General features: G+C 39.4%; 1 protein-coding gene across 3 annotated transcripts in view; it reads right to left on the bottom strand.

Moving 5' to 3' along the window:
• Positions 1 to 19243, bottom strand: part of ADAMTS17 (ADAM metallopeptidase with thrombospondin type 1 motif 17) — a 156540-nt gene that overhangs the window by 50405 nt on the left and 86892 nt on the right. For 2 of the 3 annotated variants that reach the window (XM_088136415.1, XM_015887535.3), the window contains exons 10-15: positions 18652 to 18802; positions 15319 to 15420; positions 12774 to 12919; positions 8497 to 8663; positions 6356 to 6483; positions 933 to 1053 (exon numbers count right to left, since the gene is read on the bottom strand). In XM_088136415.1, the coding sequence (XP_087992541.1) occupies positions 933 to 1053; positions 6356 to 6483; positions 8497 to 8663; positions 12774 to 12919; positions 15319 to 15420; positions 18652 to 18802 (815 nt within the window). The remainder of the gene's footprint in view (positions 1 to 932; positions 1054 to 6355; positions 6484 to 8496; positions 8664 to 12773; positions 12920 to 15318; positions 15421 to 18651; positions 18803 to 19243) is intronic. The other variant, XM_088136416.1, reaches the window with a different exon arrangement.

Here is a 19243-nt window from a genome sequence, read left to right as displayed (position 1 = left end):
AACACTTGGGAACTGCCTTTGTTTTTGCCATCACACATGTGGAAACCTTCCTACATTGACTATTGGAGACTAAGAAGAAAAAAAAAGGAATTGGCATAGGTTTAGTTACATCAGTAGGGAATATTTGCACAAGTCAGCAATCATCAGAAATAAGGTCAGGATCTTTCTTCAGAAGAGCCCAATAAGCAGCGTGATATCATTCCCTTGCAACAGCTCTCTGACATCTATTATAAAGCAATCCTTTTTTGGAACCAGCTACTTGGACACTGAGCAGCAACTCTGAATCTAAATAAAGTAGTCCATATAGTACTATAATAGGGCTCTGTTGCACTTTGACAAGCAACACATTTAAACATATATCAATAACCCATCACTTCTCAGCTTTTTGGCTAAGATCAAGGGTGTGTGTAAATAACCATGTTTCAAGTTCAGTTATAATTCTCAGGGTTGCTGGTCTTCCATTGCACAGCAAAACAATACATGCATCACATTATAATACAGAACCAAAAACAGAACAAGACTGAGAAAGTGTCAGCAGTGATCAGCAATGAACATCAGCAGCAGATAAAAACCGAAAGGACCCAGCCACCGTTACTTTAACTAAGGCAGCAGAGGGAACAGGCAGGAGAGGAAGGGGACGAAAGATAAAAGAGGAAGTCCCCTATGCCAGTAAAATTTATTTATGGTCCTTGACCAGCCACATTTAGAATTGCAAAATACAGAAAAACGGGTTTCCTATGCTAGCCGTGGCATTAAAAATGTTTCCACCATGCTTATCGAATTCTGCCCCTCAAATCAAATAAATCATTCCTAGACCATCTGCGTGCCTACCAAAAATTGCTAAAAGTTCTGGCCTGTGGTTATGCCAAATGCTGTCAGTATTAAAGTTAAATTAGAATATTTCAGTCTTCAGGCATGCAAGTGTTACTCACCCGTCCCTTTTGTATGGTTGAAGTCCCCTTTCACCACTTTGCAGGTTTTGCCATCTCCATTACAAATGCCACAATGGTCTTCTTTGGCAGCAGACCCAATGATCCCATCACAGCCAATTTTCTAATGGTAATCAAGAGGGTTTTGTTGTTGTTGTTTTTTTGTTATTTTCATAACAAAAAGAGGTTTTAGAGATTTAATTTCCTTTAGAGATTTCTAAAAAGAGGAGAAGCCCTGGATACTCATTTGAAGGACTATTGCTAAGGAAACATTGGGAATCAGAAGTACCACTAAGTAGGGTAAACTTAAATTATGATGCTAATCAGCTGATGTGGCGACCCACCTACCTAACCACCAATGCACCAAACTGAATGAAGCCTAACCTTCGTATTCAGTGGCCTGCTGGATATTTGACAAACACCTTTTCCCTTCTGGTTCTGATATTTGGTAAAAAAAAAAGTGTATTTGACTTCTGGTAGGTTATATGTATCTGGTGGATGAAGTTTTACAAGCCATGAGTGCCTGATTCTATGAGGTACCCCATATTTTTTGGCTTGGGCCTGATAAGAATATTTTCAGGAGGCTCTTTTACAGAAGACAAAGAATACTCGGATGGTTTAAAATAATTTTGTTTTCTTTATGCTGTCTCTTTCTCTGGCTCTACAAACTTTTGGCAGGGCACGAAGCCATATTTCAAAATGCTAACAAGACATCCTCTGACGAGGAAGGCAGGGCACATATATTTCCTGCTCTGTTCAAATCAGAAGCCTATCTGGGGATCCTGAAGGCATACCATGACTTGCATTGGGAGTTTCTGGAATCAGACGACGATTCAAGGCCATAAATTATGGGCCCTAGGGCCAGCTGCCACCTAATTTTTGTGACCCTTTGCCTAACTTCAAAGCTCATCTGCAAACAAGCAGTTCAGATTTCTGGCAAGAGTTCTCTAGAGAGAGTGGGTTAGTGGGAAGGATATATCAAAGAGAGAAAATATGATGCGAGAAAGATAGAGAATAGGAGGCCCCACACTCTGCTTCTTTCAGTTCCACATTTGTACCCAGTATGTTATTCCCTAAAAATCAATTGTCTATCATAAACATTGGTTTCATAACACAAACACTGGCCTGCTGGAATGTTCATCCACACAGTCCTGTCAGATTTGGTCCACCAAGCTGGAGTAAGCGACCTAGTGCATCTCAGATGTTTTGGACTATAGATCTCACCAACCCCAGTCAGCATAGCTAACAGTCAGGAGTTATGGGAGTTGGAACTGATACATCTGAAGATACCCAACTGCTTGCTTCTGACCTAACTCTGATACATGGAAGCTGATTGGGTACACCATCTACCTCCTTTGAATGCCTGCCTGAGACTGAAAGAATAGGGTATTGCCAAGCATCTGGCAGGCTGCTGCAGTACACAGGAAGTGGACTTTGCTCAACTTCAAATCCAGCCCCAGGACTTTATATAACGATGTTGATGTAGGCCTGAGTGGACAACCTGTAGTCTTAGGTCTCCTGATAGCCTTTACCTACTTGCAAAACCTCTCTGAAAATAGTTATCACTTGCTCAGTAGCCTGCTGCTAAGGAGGCAGAAAATGGGTGTTAGAAACAAGAAGGAAAGTGAGAAAAAAGGAGTGTTAGAAAAATCCCCTGTAATCTTTGACCCACCCACCACTGATTTCAACCTTATGCAACATTGCCATGTGGCTACATCAGAATAACTCTGAAGGAATGCAGCCTAAACAGATTAAAAGTTACCTATCTTGATCTAGGACATGACCCCCAGTCCTGCTGAAACCCATGTCTTGTGCTTTGGGATCAGCAAGCGACTTCAAGCTACATGGGGACAATTCCCATTAAATGATCTATCAGCTCAAAAGTGTGAAATCAATCAGTAATTTTGATTGAACTTCCTTATACTATTTTTTTTTTAAGTTATGCCATTTCTCTCAGCCCACAATCTGAATTTTATACTGCTCGGGTACTTTCAACAAAGGTTTTTAAAATTCCTCATGGACAGAGCCCATACATAGGTTTGGGTGTTACTCCACTAGCACAATTATAATTACAGCCTCATGTAAAAAATGACAATGCACTTTCATGGAATACTGTAATGCTTCCCATATGCTCAGCTTGCCATAGCAGATTCGATATAAATATAAATATTGCCGTTGTTAAGTGTCATTCTGAAATTTAATTATGCCAAGATGATATCACTATAGTAAATTCTTCCAACTGTCAACACTTGTTCACACTGTAGTACTCATATAGACCAGTGCTGCTTAAACTTTTTCCTCTCAGGACCTCTTCCCACTTTTAAAAATTATAGAGGACCCCAAAAAAGCTTTTGTTTCAATGGTTTATATATATCAATATTTACCGTATTAAAAATTAAAATAGATGCATTCATAGAATATTTATTTACTGAATCCTGTAAAAATAACAATATTAAACTCATTAGATATTAACATAAATAACATATTTTTCAGGAAAAAACCCTGTATATTTTTAACAAATAAAAATAGTAATGAGAAGACTGACATGGTTTTAAATTTTTGCAAATATCTTCAATATATGGCAAATAATTTTGATTTTGTGGACCTCTGAGAGGGTCTTGGGGGACCCCCAGTGGTCTTAGAACCACACTTTAAGAAACACTGATATAGACTGATTCACCCCATCTACCAGATTTACATATAAAAAACCTAGAATAGCTTCATTTTTGCAGCAAAACCCCCAAAGAAACAAACAAAACCATTACCCCTTCATTGTCTGATTGCACCAAAATTAATTTCCCACTAGTATTCAAGTTCAGTGATAAGGTGTCTTCAAGCCATTTTATTGTTTCTCTGAACTTAAGACTTGCTTTAAGCAAATAATAATAATAAAAAAAACTATGATAAATCTAATCTTATCAGTTTTGCCCATTACATGGAGAGTTTCTTTACCAGTTCTAAATGAAAAACAGACCATCAGTTGTTGCAGAGAGGCCTAGAAAAGCACTCAGAACACAGTACAGAAATAAAGCCATCCATTAATTATTTCATTGAGATCAAAATGGTTATGACATGAGCAACAAGGCATGAATTCCACTAATAAACATTGCCATTAACTTAAAGCTTCCTACCACATAGAATATATTTTGGAGAAGCCCACCTCTTATTAAAAGTATGTAGTGTGTATGTGTGTGTATGAATGAAAATTGAGCATCAAAGGAAAAACATGTTCAACAAATAAATGCAGATGTTCCAGGATTTTTTTTTTAATTAACAGAAAAAAATAAAATAGTGGAATGCTACACTGATGTCAGGATGGCGACATGCCCTGGATTTGGACTGGTCAACTTATCTCTAAGCCCAACCTGAGTAATACTTTTCCTTACCATTTTAAAAGAAAAAGTGCTAAAGGATCACTGTTCTTGAAAAATTTCACTGGCCTTGGAAAAATCTTTCTGCTTCCATCAAAAACTTGTTCAGAGATCCCCTTTGAATGGGAATCCACAAATGTTCACTCAAGCTTTTCTAATTTTAGAAGAGGTTCAGTAGCCATTTGAATTAAAGGCACTGAATACATTAATTTTCCAAACCAAAAGAGTCACTTGGCGAGATGGGTGGCCACACAAATTGAACGAATGTATGAATAAATAGATTGACACCTGTACTTCAACAAATGCCAAGCAGGAATGCAAACTAGGGAAGGCTTGTCATGTCCTCTTTGGAAGATCGAAGGTCCTCTGACTTCTCTTTTCTTTGGAGTCCCAACAAAAGGAGCAGGGGAATATATTCCAAAAGTCCAATTACAGATGTTGTCTGCAAATATGCACACACAACTGGAAGACAGTCATGCCATGACTCACATCTTTTCACTACAGAAATACTGCTTGATGAGAAAAAGTTAATCTCCAAGACATATCCTTCTGATTCCATCGTTTATTACTCTTCTTACTTCCTGTGATGCTGGCAGAGAAACGAGTGATACCTCATAAATTATAAGAGCAAACTTACTAACATTGGGCAGAATCTAAAACGCTATTTAGAGAAGTCCAATAGCTTTGCCCATCCCTCAGGAAATTTCCTCTCCTGCTGTTGAAGCATTCTGCAAATTGTTTTTGAAGCTGTCCCTAGTTTCTAAAAATAGTTTGCTGTGTGGGATGGGGTGGGATAGGCTAATACTTTTCAAGAAAAATATCTCAACAACCTCTTTGGGCACACAGAATTGTTTGGATAGTTATTTGTATCTTGGCTATTCATAAGTGCATGGAAATGGGAAAATTGCCAGGTGCTTATCTAATGTCAAATACTCTTTTTTTGGAGAGAGTTGAAAGTGGTTGGAGAATGGGGTTTTCCTTCCCAGGGTATGAACTCCTATTTCTTTCATCCCTTCTGCTGTAACCAGCCTCAGCAGCCCTCTTACATGACAAGAAGAACACACACAACATGCCAGAAACTCTCTTTCAATTTTTCTTCAATTTTCTGGGGGAAACAATTGTACCCAATCTCACTAGATGAAATATAAAGGCAAATAACTTACAGACCATTGGTCCACTTAATATTGTTGAACAATACTGCTTTCTTTTGGAAGCGTGCCCATCTACCTAGAAAAAATATAGGCCAGGAGAGCTACCTGAGAGATCTAAATAGGCTTTTGGAGGTAGCAGGAAGCAATTTCACTGTTTTGCCTTCAAAAATGAGTCTTTTATGGCTGCTGGGTCCAGCATGTCTACAACATTGTGAATAGGCAACCTCCCTGGATGGCAGATATTTCGCCAGAGTTCTCACCACAGATTTTTAAAATTCCAAACAGGCCCACCAGCACAATGGCAGAGCATATGATTAGCATGTAGAAAGTCCTGGGTTAAGTCTCTGGTATTTGCCAGTAAAAAAAATAAGGTAATTGGTGATATGAACTCCACCTGAGATTTTTCCAATGAAAATAACCCAATATGGGTTCAATAGGTCAACCAGCCATCTGCTGAACTGATGGAAGGCACTTCCTATGTTTGACATTCTGTATATACTAATAGCTGCAAGAGGTTTCTGTGGGGCCAGTTTGGGCTTCCTGCAATGGACATGCCAATGTAATGTGCAAATTGATAAAGGTACCTGCCATCACTAGAAACTTCATTCTGTTTACTAGCTCTCCACCCCAAAATGACTGAATTAGCCGAGCAAAACTGCCAGCAAAAATGTCAAACCACCTGAAATCCTACAGGAGGACATATCAACTGAACCTGTGAATATCTGCATGAGTTTACACAGCCTAGAGATAAGGGGAATAGTTAGTTTATTCCACAGCCACAGCCTAGCTTTTTTTTCCCACAATATTATGCTATTTGTTTCCAGTTGCCATGCCTTTCATGAAACTCAATATCACAATATATTTAGATGTTAGTTCAGATGAAATAACAAAAAAATTACTCCACCTGGCACTTGCCATGAACGCAGAGGTCAGTCTCATAAGGTCCACATGGCGTACCATCAATGACCCTATCAGACACCAATACAGGAGACTCTTTCCCAAATGGGGAGCAATATAGCTCACAAGGCTTTTCTGAAATAATAATAATAACAACAACAACAGAGTAATACTTATGGGATTTTAGATTTGATCAACACTAGGAACGTAACACATTAGACATAACTGTATTTGGTTTATTGATGTAGCTATTCCAAGAGACAGTTACGCTGAAGTCAAGGAATTGGAAAAGATTACACCATACTGAGGTTTGCAAATAGAGACTACCAAAACAGAAGAAGAAGAAGAAGAAGAAGAAGAAGAAGAAGAAGAAGAAGAAGAAGAAGAAGAAGAAGAAGAAGAAGAAGTAGTAGTAGTCGTCTTCAGTGGTACCAATGATTTTGGGGCCATTAGGTGCACTACCACAAGAATTTAGAATTTGAATTGCCTCTATCTGGAACCATTTGAGACAACCCAGCTATAAACAATAGTATTGTTGGGCACCTCATGCTTCATTAGAGACTATCTTTTCAGTTCCCAAGCTTTTGCGCAGGGCTTGAATCATAAAGAAGAAAATCCAAGTCACACTAGCTGGAGCGCACAATTATTGGAATTGGAATAATAATAATCTGTATTGGCTTGGGTTAACCCAAGATCCATAAAACAGCTATCAGGATAATAAATCTGAGATAGCAGATTTTATTTCAAATGATAAAAGGGTGTTATGTGCATTAGACATATTTTAAATACAGATGATGATCGCAACCCACCTTCTCCAACATGCAATCCAGAATCATCGCACTTGTTTTTAACCTCTGCACTGGACCATCTTCATAAGCTGATTTTTAATTCACAGAATAACTGTAGTGTAACTTAGTGATTTTAACAAAAGTCATATTGAAGGAAACAGAAGCTCTTCTAATGGTATAGAGTTTCTTAAACTTAGCAAGAACACAGAAATCAAATACTACATGTTTATATATATTTCTTTTTTTAAATAAGGAACAATCTACAACTTCTTCAAAAGGATTACTGAAGAAAATATGCATTAATACTCTTTCTCCCTTTAATAGATTGAAGTGAATAATACATCTTAATGGAATGTATCAGTATATGATAATATATTTCATCAGTATTTCTGGAACTTCACTTGTTAAAATCTTGGTGTCATTTCTATCCTATTTCTATAGTTAGACTTCACAGTAAGTGTGAAAGTCAATGATGTGTTGAAGAGAAGGGTAGCAAAACCTTCAATGCCCTTTCACTGAAAAGTTCATATTCTTTGTAAATTTTCATATGTATGCCTTCTGATTATCTAATACTTTTTTCTTTGATTTCAATAAAAGATCTGAGGTCAGTTCTGTCAATATCTCCTCTTTGTTCATCAAGAGAGCAATGATTTGGCTTGTGATATTGAATGGACTCAAACCCATAATAAGCCTTCTTTGTGACCTAGAATTATCTTGCAAAACAGGTGTTTGGAGAACATTGGTCTTCCATGAAATTTAGGTTAAGAAACACTTCCCTTATGAGGCCTCTGCGAAATTCAGAAGCTGAAGGGTAGCACACAAATGGGAGCAATATTCCCCTTACGGACTTTTTGCTGAAAAAAAGAAAAAAAATGAACTGATGGTTTATGAAAGGGTAGATTATGGAAAGAAGGAATGTTTGATGTAACCTTAGAGAGAGAGGGTAAAATATAAACTAACGGCTGCTAAAAAGACCGGAAGCCACTTTATTATTCTTCCTTCTTTTTCCTTCCTTTCTACTTCTTCTTCTATATTTCTTTTTCACTTTTCTATTACTTTTCTCCACTTCTCGTATCTTTAATTCAAAATTTGTATTGTTTTTACTCTGTGGAAAAACTGCTTTAATAATAATTGTATAAAAAAAAGAGAGGAGAGGAGAGGAGAGGAGAGGAGAGGAGAGGAGAGGAGAGGAGAGGAGAGGAGAGGAGAGGAGAGGAAAGGAGAGGAGAGGAGAGGAGAGGAAAGGAAAGGAAAGGAAAGGAAAGGAAAGGAAAGGAAAGGAAAGGAAAGGAAAGGAAAGGAAAGGAAAGGAAAGGAAAGGAAAGGAAAGGAAGCAATATGTACATCTGCCGAAACATACCGTCCATGATGACAGCAGTCCAGAGACTCTTCTTCTTGTTGGCAGAGCGGTCATGAGATTGACACTGTTGATCTCGAAATGTGGACATTCCTCTAGGGCAGGGTGAGTTTTCACACACAGTGTGTTCCACACTTGCTCCCTGGCAGTTTTTACCTCCAGGGCCAGGTCTATTAATGGAGAGAAATATGGACAGCCTACATTGGTTTCTGTCACTTTATCCACAAAAGATTGATAGGACAGTTTGTGGGTAGGGCTCCTTTTAGGACTGCTTTCAGAATAAAACACAGATTAAAAAAAAAAGTTTCCTTTGAGATGAATTTGACTTCTGGTGATTTCATACACCTTACTGAAAACATCCACACGAACTAATGAGAATAGCAGCCAGGACTGAAAAATGCAACAAAGCAAATAAATCAGAACTTAAAACAACAGAGGACCTAACCCACTCAGGTATGGCCATCCCACCATAGATTGGAAATGAGGGAGAACTGGTTCACATTCTCATGCAAAGTTATTTATTTTGCATTTTCGAGGCAATAGACACACTGAAATGCAGTGATCTTTCCAAATGTGCACTGAATTTTGAAACATTGTTTTGTAATTAAAAAAAAAACACATCAAGAAAGATCTTAAGCACAAATAAAAGATAGATTCGTGAAAAGCGTCTTGTGATTGCAAGTAGCCAACGTTGCAAGCAAAAATGTATCATACACGAACGATGTAAGATATATCATGCAAACGTTTTAAAAAAAATCTCAGTTCAGTACAGGAAGGGTCCAAACGGAATTTATGAATGGAAAAATGAGAAACTAAGAGAAACTGAAATTGGCAATACTGTCTGTCCTTATTGTGGATTTATGGCCACGGATCATCTGTCCTCAAGTCACATTCATACCCACAAGCTTCATTTTTTTTTTCATACTGTTGTTGCACACACTTAAGTTTTAAAACAGTCTTAAGTGACATCAGTAGAGATTCTTTTGAAGCCTGAATGTAGGGCAGCAGAACAATTTTTCAAGAGAGGGCTCACAATAACACTTTCCAAACTCTGCCAATTATTTATGGCAGCCGTACAGAAGTGGTTTGCCATATTTTTCTTCAGGATGTTTTTTCAACATCCCAGTCCAACTTACACCCCTGGGATTTACTAGTGGCCTCCCATCCAAGTACTAATAAAACCTGACCTTGCTTAGCTTTTTCAAGATCAGCCAAGGTCATCTGCTAAAATGCAGAGAAGATTTACCAGTCCTAGGAAAGCAATGCTTTGCCTGCCTGATAGGATGGGGATATTTTGTGACTGGCAAATACATCATGGCAAAGTACCCTCAACATGCTCTCTCAATGTCATCCCTTTGAGATAGTCCAGACAGGAAACCAAAACCATGAGTACTGTAGGGTTACAGTAACAGAAACTTGCTAGTCTGAAAGCGCTTCCCTCCTCCTCTGCTTTTACTTTCCAGAGAACTAGGGAGGGTCCCTTTGGAGATGCTATCTCCACCCCCATTCCTTTGGTGTCTGACCATTGTCTAGGCTGTGCTTCTTCCTCCTGTCTCCCAAGATTATTCTCACAGCCCATTACATCAGAATGGGTCTGTTGACCAAGAAAGATTGGGGACTGCTGTCTTGGAATAATTCATATTGAGAGTCAGATCCTGCAAACATATCTTGGAAGATCTCGTCAAGCAAATAAAGATAGAGTCTGTTGAGCAGAGCTCAACTCCTGGTGAATACAAGGATATATCCAAATAGTTTTCTTGTTAACAACAGGGAAGTGGTTTGCCATTCTTTTTCCAGGTTGTCTTTGTTTATTTTATTTCTCCGTCTAGTGACAGCCATTGGATTTCCCATCCAAACACCAACAAGGTCCAACCTTGTTTAACTTCCTGAAATTGCTTAAGTGCTGCCAACCTAGTGAACATGGGCTAAATACAGCTCTCCTTTTGGACATCGTGGCATTGAACTGACAACAGTGGGAAGCTGGGTACATATTTATTGCTTGTTTTATTGACAGCAGCTTTAGCTTCTCGTGTTAGATGTCACTAAGACAAAGGGAAGCCATTGTTTTGCCATCCCCAAAAATATTTCAACAGTTGAATGGCTTGTGACACTAAACACCACTGACAATATATCAGAAGAAATATATAGCTCAGGAGATCCTAAATACCCCCAATGGTACTGAACATCACCAGCTGCAAATCTTAAATCAAAAGAGGAATAGGGAAGAAACTTTAAGCTCTTCCATCCCAGTGAGATGTATCATAACATAGAAAGCTGCTTTACACTATGTCAGATATTTGTTCCTCTAGGTCAAACCTGAGGTTTTCAAACAGAAAGCATCTGTCTCTAGCCCCTGCTACCTAATTCTTTTCACTGATGATATCAGGGATCTGGGATCCTCTGTACAAGACAGATGCTTAAGATAAAACCACTAAGAGTTGGCAGCCAAAATACATTTTCCTTTAAAAAAAAAAGAAAGAAAGGAAAGGAAAGGGAGGAGGACTCAGAATTCCAGATATAACAAACTATATGCTTCCTTCTGTTTATGCGTGGTGTATGAATGCTCACAGTTCAGGAAAAACAAGCATATGTGAAACCTTATCCTTGGTTTCAGGACAGAAAAACTGAGCAAGAAACCCAAGTCTCCACTTGCACTCAAAGTTAGATCAGAGTCCTGGGGAATCTTGGCTTTACAGGCATGGATTACATAGTGGCACACGCATTCTTGCTTGATTCCTTTGATCAGCAGAAGTGGCTCAGTGAAGCAGAAGCCAAGGGTGAAGCTAAGATTCCTAGTTTCTTGCAATCAAAAAAGGCAGCTTTCACAAGCTGAGGGTCACAAGAAGCCAGCAGCCCCAATTTCAATGAAAAGCTTAGTGTAGCTGCTTATCTCAGGACCCCCTATACCAGTGTTTCTCAACCTTGGCAACTTTAAGACCCGTGGACTTCAACTCCCAGAATTCCCCAGCCAGCAAGGCTCGCTGGGGAATTCTGAGAGTTGAAGTCCAGGGGTCTTAAAGTCGCCAAGGTTGAGAAACACTGCCCTATACCAAAAGGTAGCTTGTGTCCAGTAAACTGTAAAACTTCAGAATGTCTAAAGCAAGTTCTAATCTTGCTACCCTAATTTCAATTCAGCCACACTGAATATACAGAGATAACTTTTTGCTAGAACACCTGTTTCAAGTACTCCTTTTTTCCCTTTGACATCTTAAGTAATTCATTGAGCTTTGCAAATTAGTGTGGACAAAGACATCCCAAACATCCTTTCCACAATTCTGAGATAGACCCATAACCTCAGGTGGAAAGGAATAAATAACAATATCTCCTGAAAAAAATAATTAGCTCATTTGTTTGAACAATAAATAAACCGACCACCGATCAAGGGACTCAGGCAAGAATATCAAGCGAATACAGAGCAAGTGAAACAGGAACATGTGCTGTGTCAGAGCCAAGAATGTTCTTGAGGAAAAGAATGTGAACAATCAGCGTTAAATCTCATTAGCAAAAGGAAAAGGCATGGGAGAGATTTTGCGTTATGGTGATCAATTTCCTCATACTTCTTGTTCACTCAATCATTTCCTATTGTCATCAGATACATAGTTCTGTGGACGAATCTATCATGCACCATCATGGCAACTATGGACACCAACAGCAACTTGGATCATGCTTTCTGAGAGCTTTCAGAACATCAAGTTTGGAATAGACTTTTCATTCAGGACATGAGCAAGGAAATCAGCTACAGTCCAACGAAGGCAGTGTCAAAAGTCTTTTATTAATGAAAACAAGAGACAGAGAGAGATGAGTGGCAAAACTGCTTTCACATAATAGCTGTGATGGAGGCGGGGGTGGTCTTGCTTATTCACAAAGTAGTTGCCATTCTGAAACATACTGGAATGAAAACAGATGAGACTGTTCTCCATCTAAGTCAAGACTCTCCAAATGCTTCCTGCTGCCTGAGGTACAATTCCAGGTAAAGCACTGACCTTCACCATGTTTTGTTTTCATTTTCTAAGAATACCTCTAGGACCTGAGTGTGGCCCAAAGTCATGATTGCAAATAAAAGTGATGGTGGATGCTATGCTTTATAGCATGAATGTCCACCATTAAAACCATCACCATTACCATTATCCTCATCATCAGGTGGGGCAGGCACCACATCACCTACTCCTGACTTAGATAGTGGAGAATCAGATGGATTGGGCTGACCTGTAGAAGACATCTTTCTATGCTCCCTCAAGCGCCTTTAGGATTTAGGTTCGCATTGGAATGAGTCAACTTACGGAGGATTGTCACATTTGCGTTGCCTGAATCTGGCACCCGTCTCACACGTCCGACTGCACATGCTCCATTGACTCCAAATGCTCCAGTCACCATCAATGTGTTCAGGGATGGGGGTTTTACTGACACACTCCCCCATTCGGCACCACTGGAACAAAAAGAGGTTGAAGGACAGGCAAGACCACAGTCTTGAGCTAGTGGCTGCTTTATCCCTTCTGTTACAGTCATTTCACAAGAGAAGACAAAACAACCCGTCAGAAATACTTAACATTGCACAGCCAAACAGAGTCCGTTTGAGATGCATGAAACAATGGGACAGCATTCCCCATCCTGGTGTCTTCTATTTGCATTGGGAACAACAATTGCCAGACTGGCTGGGAGTTGCTCCCCAGAACAACTGGAGAACACCAAGGTGGGAAAAGGGCACATTAGAGGTAGGATGACATTAAGCAAAATTAATAGCACTTGCTAGTTCAGAATGAAGACAAGGTAATTTTCCAATTGTGACAAAAGTGAGATTAAATTTGAGGGTCTTGAGCTTGGAGAATCACATGCCTGGTTGAATCTCACAAAGAATGGCAAAATCTGGAATGAGTTAGGAACAGATTTGAATCTTTCCAGGTGCTGCTCTCATGACTGCTCCTCTGAGGTCTTCTCAGAAACTACTGTGCAAAAGATAGAGGAGGAGCACATTTTGGTTATCTAGCAACTCATGGCTCTCTGTTCATCTTCCTCTGCTCTGCTATTCGATAGCTAAATGGCTTTTATGTGGTTTAGCCAAAACCAACAAACAAAAGAGACACAGCAGAAGATGGAAAGTATCAATAATTGTGATGGAATGGAATTATGAAGGCCAAGCTCAGGGAGATAAGCATTTTCTTAGCTCACCGGAACCGCGTGAGAGGAACAAGAGGATGAGACTGGCCCCTCCCTGAGGAATTCACACTGTTGTGGCTGGAGGACTTTGGGAACTGGGGTTTGAGTCTGGGAAGATTCTTGCTAGAGGTTGTAGCTAACAAACATAGCTGGACTGAACTGGCATTGTCTCTTGGAGTTCCTTGGGCTAGGCCTGACAATAATCCAGGCTATGGGGAAACCCCAAAATAATGATTTATCAAAAGCAAAAACAGCTACTCTGTTACATCCTTTCCCCCCTTTTCTTTGTTTTATTCTCCCCAAGTAAATACTCTAGTTTTGCTGCCTAGATTAAAACTGTAGAATTAATACCCACCCAAGCCAGTTTGGGGTAGTGGTTAGAAACCAGGAGACTGTGAGTTCTAGTCCTGCCTTAGGCATGAAGCCAGCTGGGTGACCTTGGGCCAGTCCCCCTCTCTCAGCCCTGGAAAGAAGGAGGCAAGGGCAAATCTCTTCTGAAAATGCTGCCTAGAAAACTGCAGGGACTCGATCTATTGACAGCCAGTTTGGTCTAATGCTGAAGGTGCTGGACTAGAAACCAGGAGACCATGAGCAATAGTCCTGCTTAGGTGCAAAACTAGCTAGGTGACCTTGGGCCAGTCATCCCTCTCTCTCAGCCCTAGGAAGCAGGCAATGGCAAACCACTTCCAGATCTTACCAAGAAAACTGTAGGGACTTGTCCAGGCAGCCACCAGGAGTCAAGACTGACTTGAAGGCACCTATATAAATAAATGAAACAAAACCCACCCACTCCTTTCAGTATTCTTGTACATCTAGAGCAGGGGATTTTCCATGGTAGGGAGTCTATTCGCTTCTACTGTAGTGGCTTGAGGGTGAAGCAATCTGGGTTATTCTAGAAAGCCTAGCTGTTCTTCAATTCCCAGTCCTTGAAAAAAAAAATCTAAATAGTTATAAATGTCTACTTTTTCAATGACTATGGTTATGTTTACATTATGGTGACCTTATTTTCTTGGAAAAAATAAAGGACAAATCTGAAAAAGGGACAAATCTGAAAGAGGTTCATAAAGATAAAAACATGTAATTGTTTATGTTTATAACTTTGCTTTATAAATTCAAGAGCAAAACCAAGAAAAACGTTACAAAAATGCATATTCTAATAAAAATATCTAACTCAAACAATATGTGTAAATTTATTTTAAAAAGCCAATTCAATTTTCATATTTTTCACATGAATGTGAAAGATTGTGCATTAAGTGGTGCCATTTGTATGGTAAAAATTGAACGAACAAAATAAAGGGCAAAAGTGAGTTTAAAAAAAAAAAATCTAAAGGACAGCTTTCTGAAATAAAGGACTGTCCTTTATCATATGGTCACTGTAGTTTACATCTATCCTGAATTAAAAAACAAAAATTGAAAAACAGAAAGAGGTTCTGTTTTGAAAGTCCAGACACATTCGTTCACTTCTGTCGCACAGAGATATCTTTTCTCATTGCAGTTGCCAAATATGGGGTTGTCATAAATGCTGCAAGTGTGCAGTTTTTCTGACTTCTGCAGCATTACAAACAAGCATTGCACACACGTACTACACAGAAACCATCATTTTTACTATCTGACCAAGAAGTGCAAAAACAGTCTTTAGGAAGTAGAGTTGACTGTTCTTCACAGGTTTACCTTGTCAGCCCCACATTCTGTCCCATCCAGAGGAGGATCTAGTTTGGTTTTACAAGAGGCATCTCCTTCCACAAGGCACCAGAGACCAGCACACATCAAATGCTGCCAACCGAAAGGGGGGAAAAGCATATTTATTGTTTCTGGAAATGACACTGTCATAAGGAGAATGATACAAAACTTTGGTAAACCTCTGTGAATCTGATTTATTTATTTTTTTTACAATTGTGTTTTCAGAAAATAAATCTGCATGGAATAATGAACTATGCATCAAACAACTAAACATATCCTCAAATCCAAAAATCAAAGTTATCCTCTACAGTGGGTGAGAAAGGAAGGGGAGGGAAACAGTTCCAATTGTATTTCTATTAACTGGGGTCTCCATGTGACTACAATAAATTAGAAGCTTATGGTCAAGTAGTTGGCTGGTAAATCAAGAGAGAAACAGCCACCTTTTCTCTGTCTTAAGCACGGCATTTCTCTACACATCTGCTCTCCTATTTCCCCCTCAAGTTTTAGTTTTAATGTGTTTGGAAAGCTTCTGTGTTGTCCTTCGTCTAGAGTGTTTCACAAGCCAGTTTGTAATTGGAGAGAATCCAGCATTTTGTCCCCTTTTATAACAGGTCTTTTCCTTGACTTTCCTTCTTGACCCTGCTGTTTGCACTCTTTTTCTCTGGTGCCACAGCCCTTCATGCCCTCAGTATTGCATGGGACTGCACAGAGCTGGTATGAACAAAGGACTAATCAGGCACCAACACCACCAAAATAACCCATCAGGATTGGGTGCAAACAAAGAACCAGTCAGAGACTCACTCTCACCAACCTGCACCAATTGGAAACCAGTTTGGCTAAAGACCAATCAGAAGTCAGGACACCTGGCTATAAAGACAGGAGCCCATTCAGTCCCTGCTCAGTTGCCTGTGGTCTATGTAGTAGACCACCCTGTCTTTGAAGATGCCAACCACAATTGCCAACTAAATGTCAGGAAATCTGTTGTCTAGACCAGAGTCATTGAACCCTGAAGCCCAACACTGCTGAACAGATACTGGCCATGAAAGCCTACACCAGGATATGGCACAGAAAGTTAAAAAAAATAGATGAAAACCTAGCATGCTGATCCAGAAAAAAAATATTGAACTAAAAGCTTTTAGGATTGGAAAAGACAAAACTCAAGACACAATGCTTTTCAAACTGCATTTCCAGAAGCCTGGGGCAGGGTTCTCCCACAAGAATCAGCAACACAGATAAGCTTTCATTAAAATCACACTTGCATGTGACAAACAGAAGGAAGGAGTGGCAGAAGACAGATCAAGAACTTTAAGGAAACTGCTGGATAATATGAGATAAATCAGCAAGAGATTTTGACTCTCAGATTATTAACTTCAACAATAATTTTTCTCCCAAAAATTTAATCTTCAGTAAAATGAATATTGATTTGTACATCTCATCCCAGTGTAAGACACAAACTCCAGAAACATCTCCAAAGCAAGTATTTTCTATTTGGTCTGCATAGCCCTTGATGCTTCAAGGTTTAGGGGAAAACAACAGAAAACCTGTGTGCTTATCTATTTTCTGTTGTGCTCAAGACTTTGGTGTTTCAGAAATATTTCAGCAAAAAAAGGCATTGTGAAAAGAATTCCATGAATAAGAAAATCCAACGTAGAAGGACCTACATAGAAGGTTTGGTAGTCCTCATTCTCTGAGAACCCTAGTTGACTTAATTTCTTTCTGAAAAAAAAATTGCTCACTTTTTCATGTTGCTTTAGTAGCCTGCCAGTACCAAAATTAATAAAGCAGAACAGTTAGGATATGAAACTCACCTCCTTTGCTCAAGCATGCAATCCGAGTTTTTATTAGTTTGGCACATCTTTTTTATGCAACAGGGAAAAGTAGAAAAAGTAGAACTTATTTTTATATTAGATTTTAGGTAGCTTAAATTTTTATTACGAGGAAGATGGGTTCTAGGACTATATCATCTTTAGTGTTGGGTGGGGACTCTGTGTGTAATCTGGGGGTTCTCCTAGTCTCATGACTCCTGCTTGAGGAGCAGGTGGCAGTTGTGGCTAGGGGGGCCTTTGCACAGCTTTGGGTTGTGCAAAGTTGTGCCCATTCCTAGATCGAGGGGCTCTACTCACAGTCACGCATGCCCTAGTCACTTCCCAGTTGGACTACTATAATGTGCTCTACATGGGGCTACACTTGAAAAGTATCTGGAAGCTTCAGCTAATGCAGAATGCAGCATCATGAGCAGTTATGTGCGTTTCCAGAAGAACACACATTATATCTCTGCTCCATGAGCTTCATTGGTTACCAATCTGTTTCTGGGTCCAATTTAAGGTGCTGGTTTTGACCTTTAAAGCCCTACATGGCATGGGGCTGGGTTATTTGACAGACCACCTCTCCCCAGTTACATTTGCCCATCCCACCAGATCCAGCAGAGAGGGCATGCTGTGGGTCCCATTGACTAAGGAGTTTCATTTGGCGGGCCCTAGAAGGCCTTTTCTGCTGTGGCCCCCACTTAATGGAACATCCTTCCGCCTGAAGTGAGGCTGGCCTGATTCCTTTTAGCCTTCCAGAAGTCCCTCAAGACCTGGTTGTGCAGCAGGCCTGGGGACCCCAGGGGACTGGTGATATATTGAGATGACTCCTGCGTAACTAACACCTCCTCTTTGCCTAATTTCTTTTTTATTCTGTTTTCAGATTTGTGCCTTTTGTAATTTTAAAGTTTTTAATATTAATCTGTAAATTTTGTTTTTAACTTTGCTGTACGCCACCCAGAATCACTTGATTGTGAGATGGGCAGCTATATAAATATGATGAATAAATATGACAAATAAATAAACTTCTACTGAAACAAATTTATGTGCTAAACAAAGAGCATACAACTCTTCCAAGCTCTCTAAGAAAGGAATGGCTGGTATCTATATGCCTATGAGGTCACTCTGTTAACCTCGAGACGGTCTGAGGATGGGTGGGCAGAATCTATTTTGACCCACATATCAGTTCATTGGAAGCAGTAAAGTTCCATAATAAAGCTTCAGTCATTTAGCAATTCATCCTCTGCAGTTTAAGGAATTAATGAGTACTGGCATGTTACATTCTGACATATTACATACCATTTTTTTAAAAAAGAATGAAAGTGTGGTATTCAACAACGGAATACCTCTAGTTTTCATCTCTCGCAAAAAATATTGTCTCTAAAGCAAAAGGAGGTGTTTCCCACAGGTCTTTTAAAACTGCCTTGGGGAAGAAATCTCTGCCCTAAAATCCCAGAGAATGCGACCATTTTTCCAAAGGTTTGTTCTCTGTTCTTTTATGATCCAGTGGGAATCTTACCTCCATATTCTTACAGAAAGTTGCATTGGTTCCAAAGAGGATCTGGCATTGCTCATCAGCACTGTAATGCATTCCTGGGAGTTTATACGGGAGCCGCACAGCATAACGGCTACGTGGGTCAGTTACCAGCAAACAGTTGCTGACTTTGGACCTGGAGAAGCAAAAGATTAATATTTATTATTTATTAAGCTTTTTCAAATTCAGAAAATGCAGTTTAGGTCTACAAAGGATGCTAAATGTGGTTTACATCATACAGTAAACACTTACAGCCAAAATTAAAACCACGAGTATCTCAGTAAACACCATGTAATTTCAAAATACCAAAACATCAAAGACTTCTATGAAAATACCAGAGATATTGTCTACAATCTTAAGAGGTAAGCCTGAAATTAAATTTCTGCTTGATGATGATCTCAGATTTTAACAAAGAGAAAATTTACTTTATTGCTTATCAACAGATTCTGGTGAACAAATTGCACATCAACTCTAAAGGTTGGGTAGAAATAGGCAGTGACTTTAGGAACCAAATTAAAAATGATGGTAAACTTGTAATTGTCACTCAGCCTCCTCCCTCCTCCCACACACTCCCGGA

Source organism: Python bivittatus, unplaced genomic scaffold (assembly GCF_059951505.1).
Source record: "Python bivittatus isolate LINGU-HERP-01145 unplaced genomic scaffold, Pbiv_v1 ctg000140_np1212, whole genome shotgun sequence".
In the NCBI taxonomy this organism is placed as follows: domain Eukaryota; kingdom Metazoa; phylum Chordata; class Lepidosauria; order Squamata; family Pythonidae; genus Python; species Python bivittatus.
The sequence above is the reverse complement of the archived record's forward strand: the minus strand, read 5'-3'. Positions and strand labels throughout refer to the sequence as shown.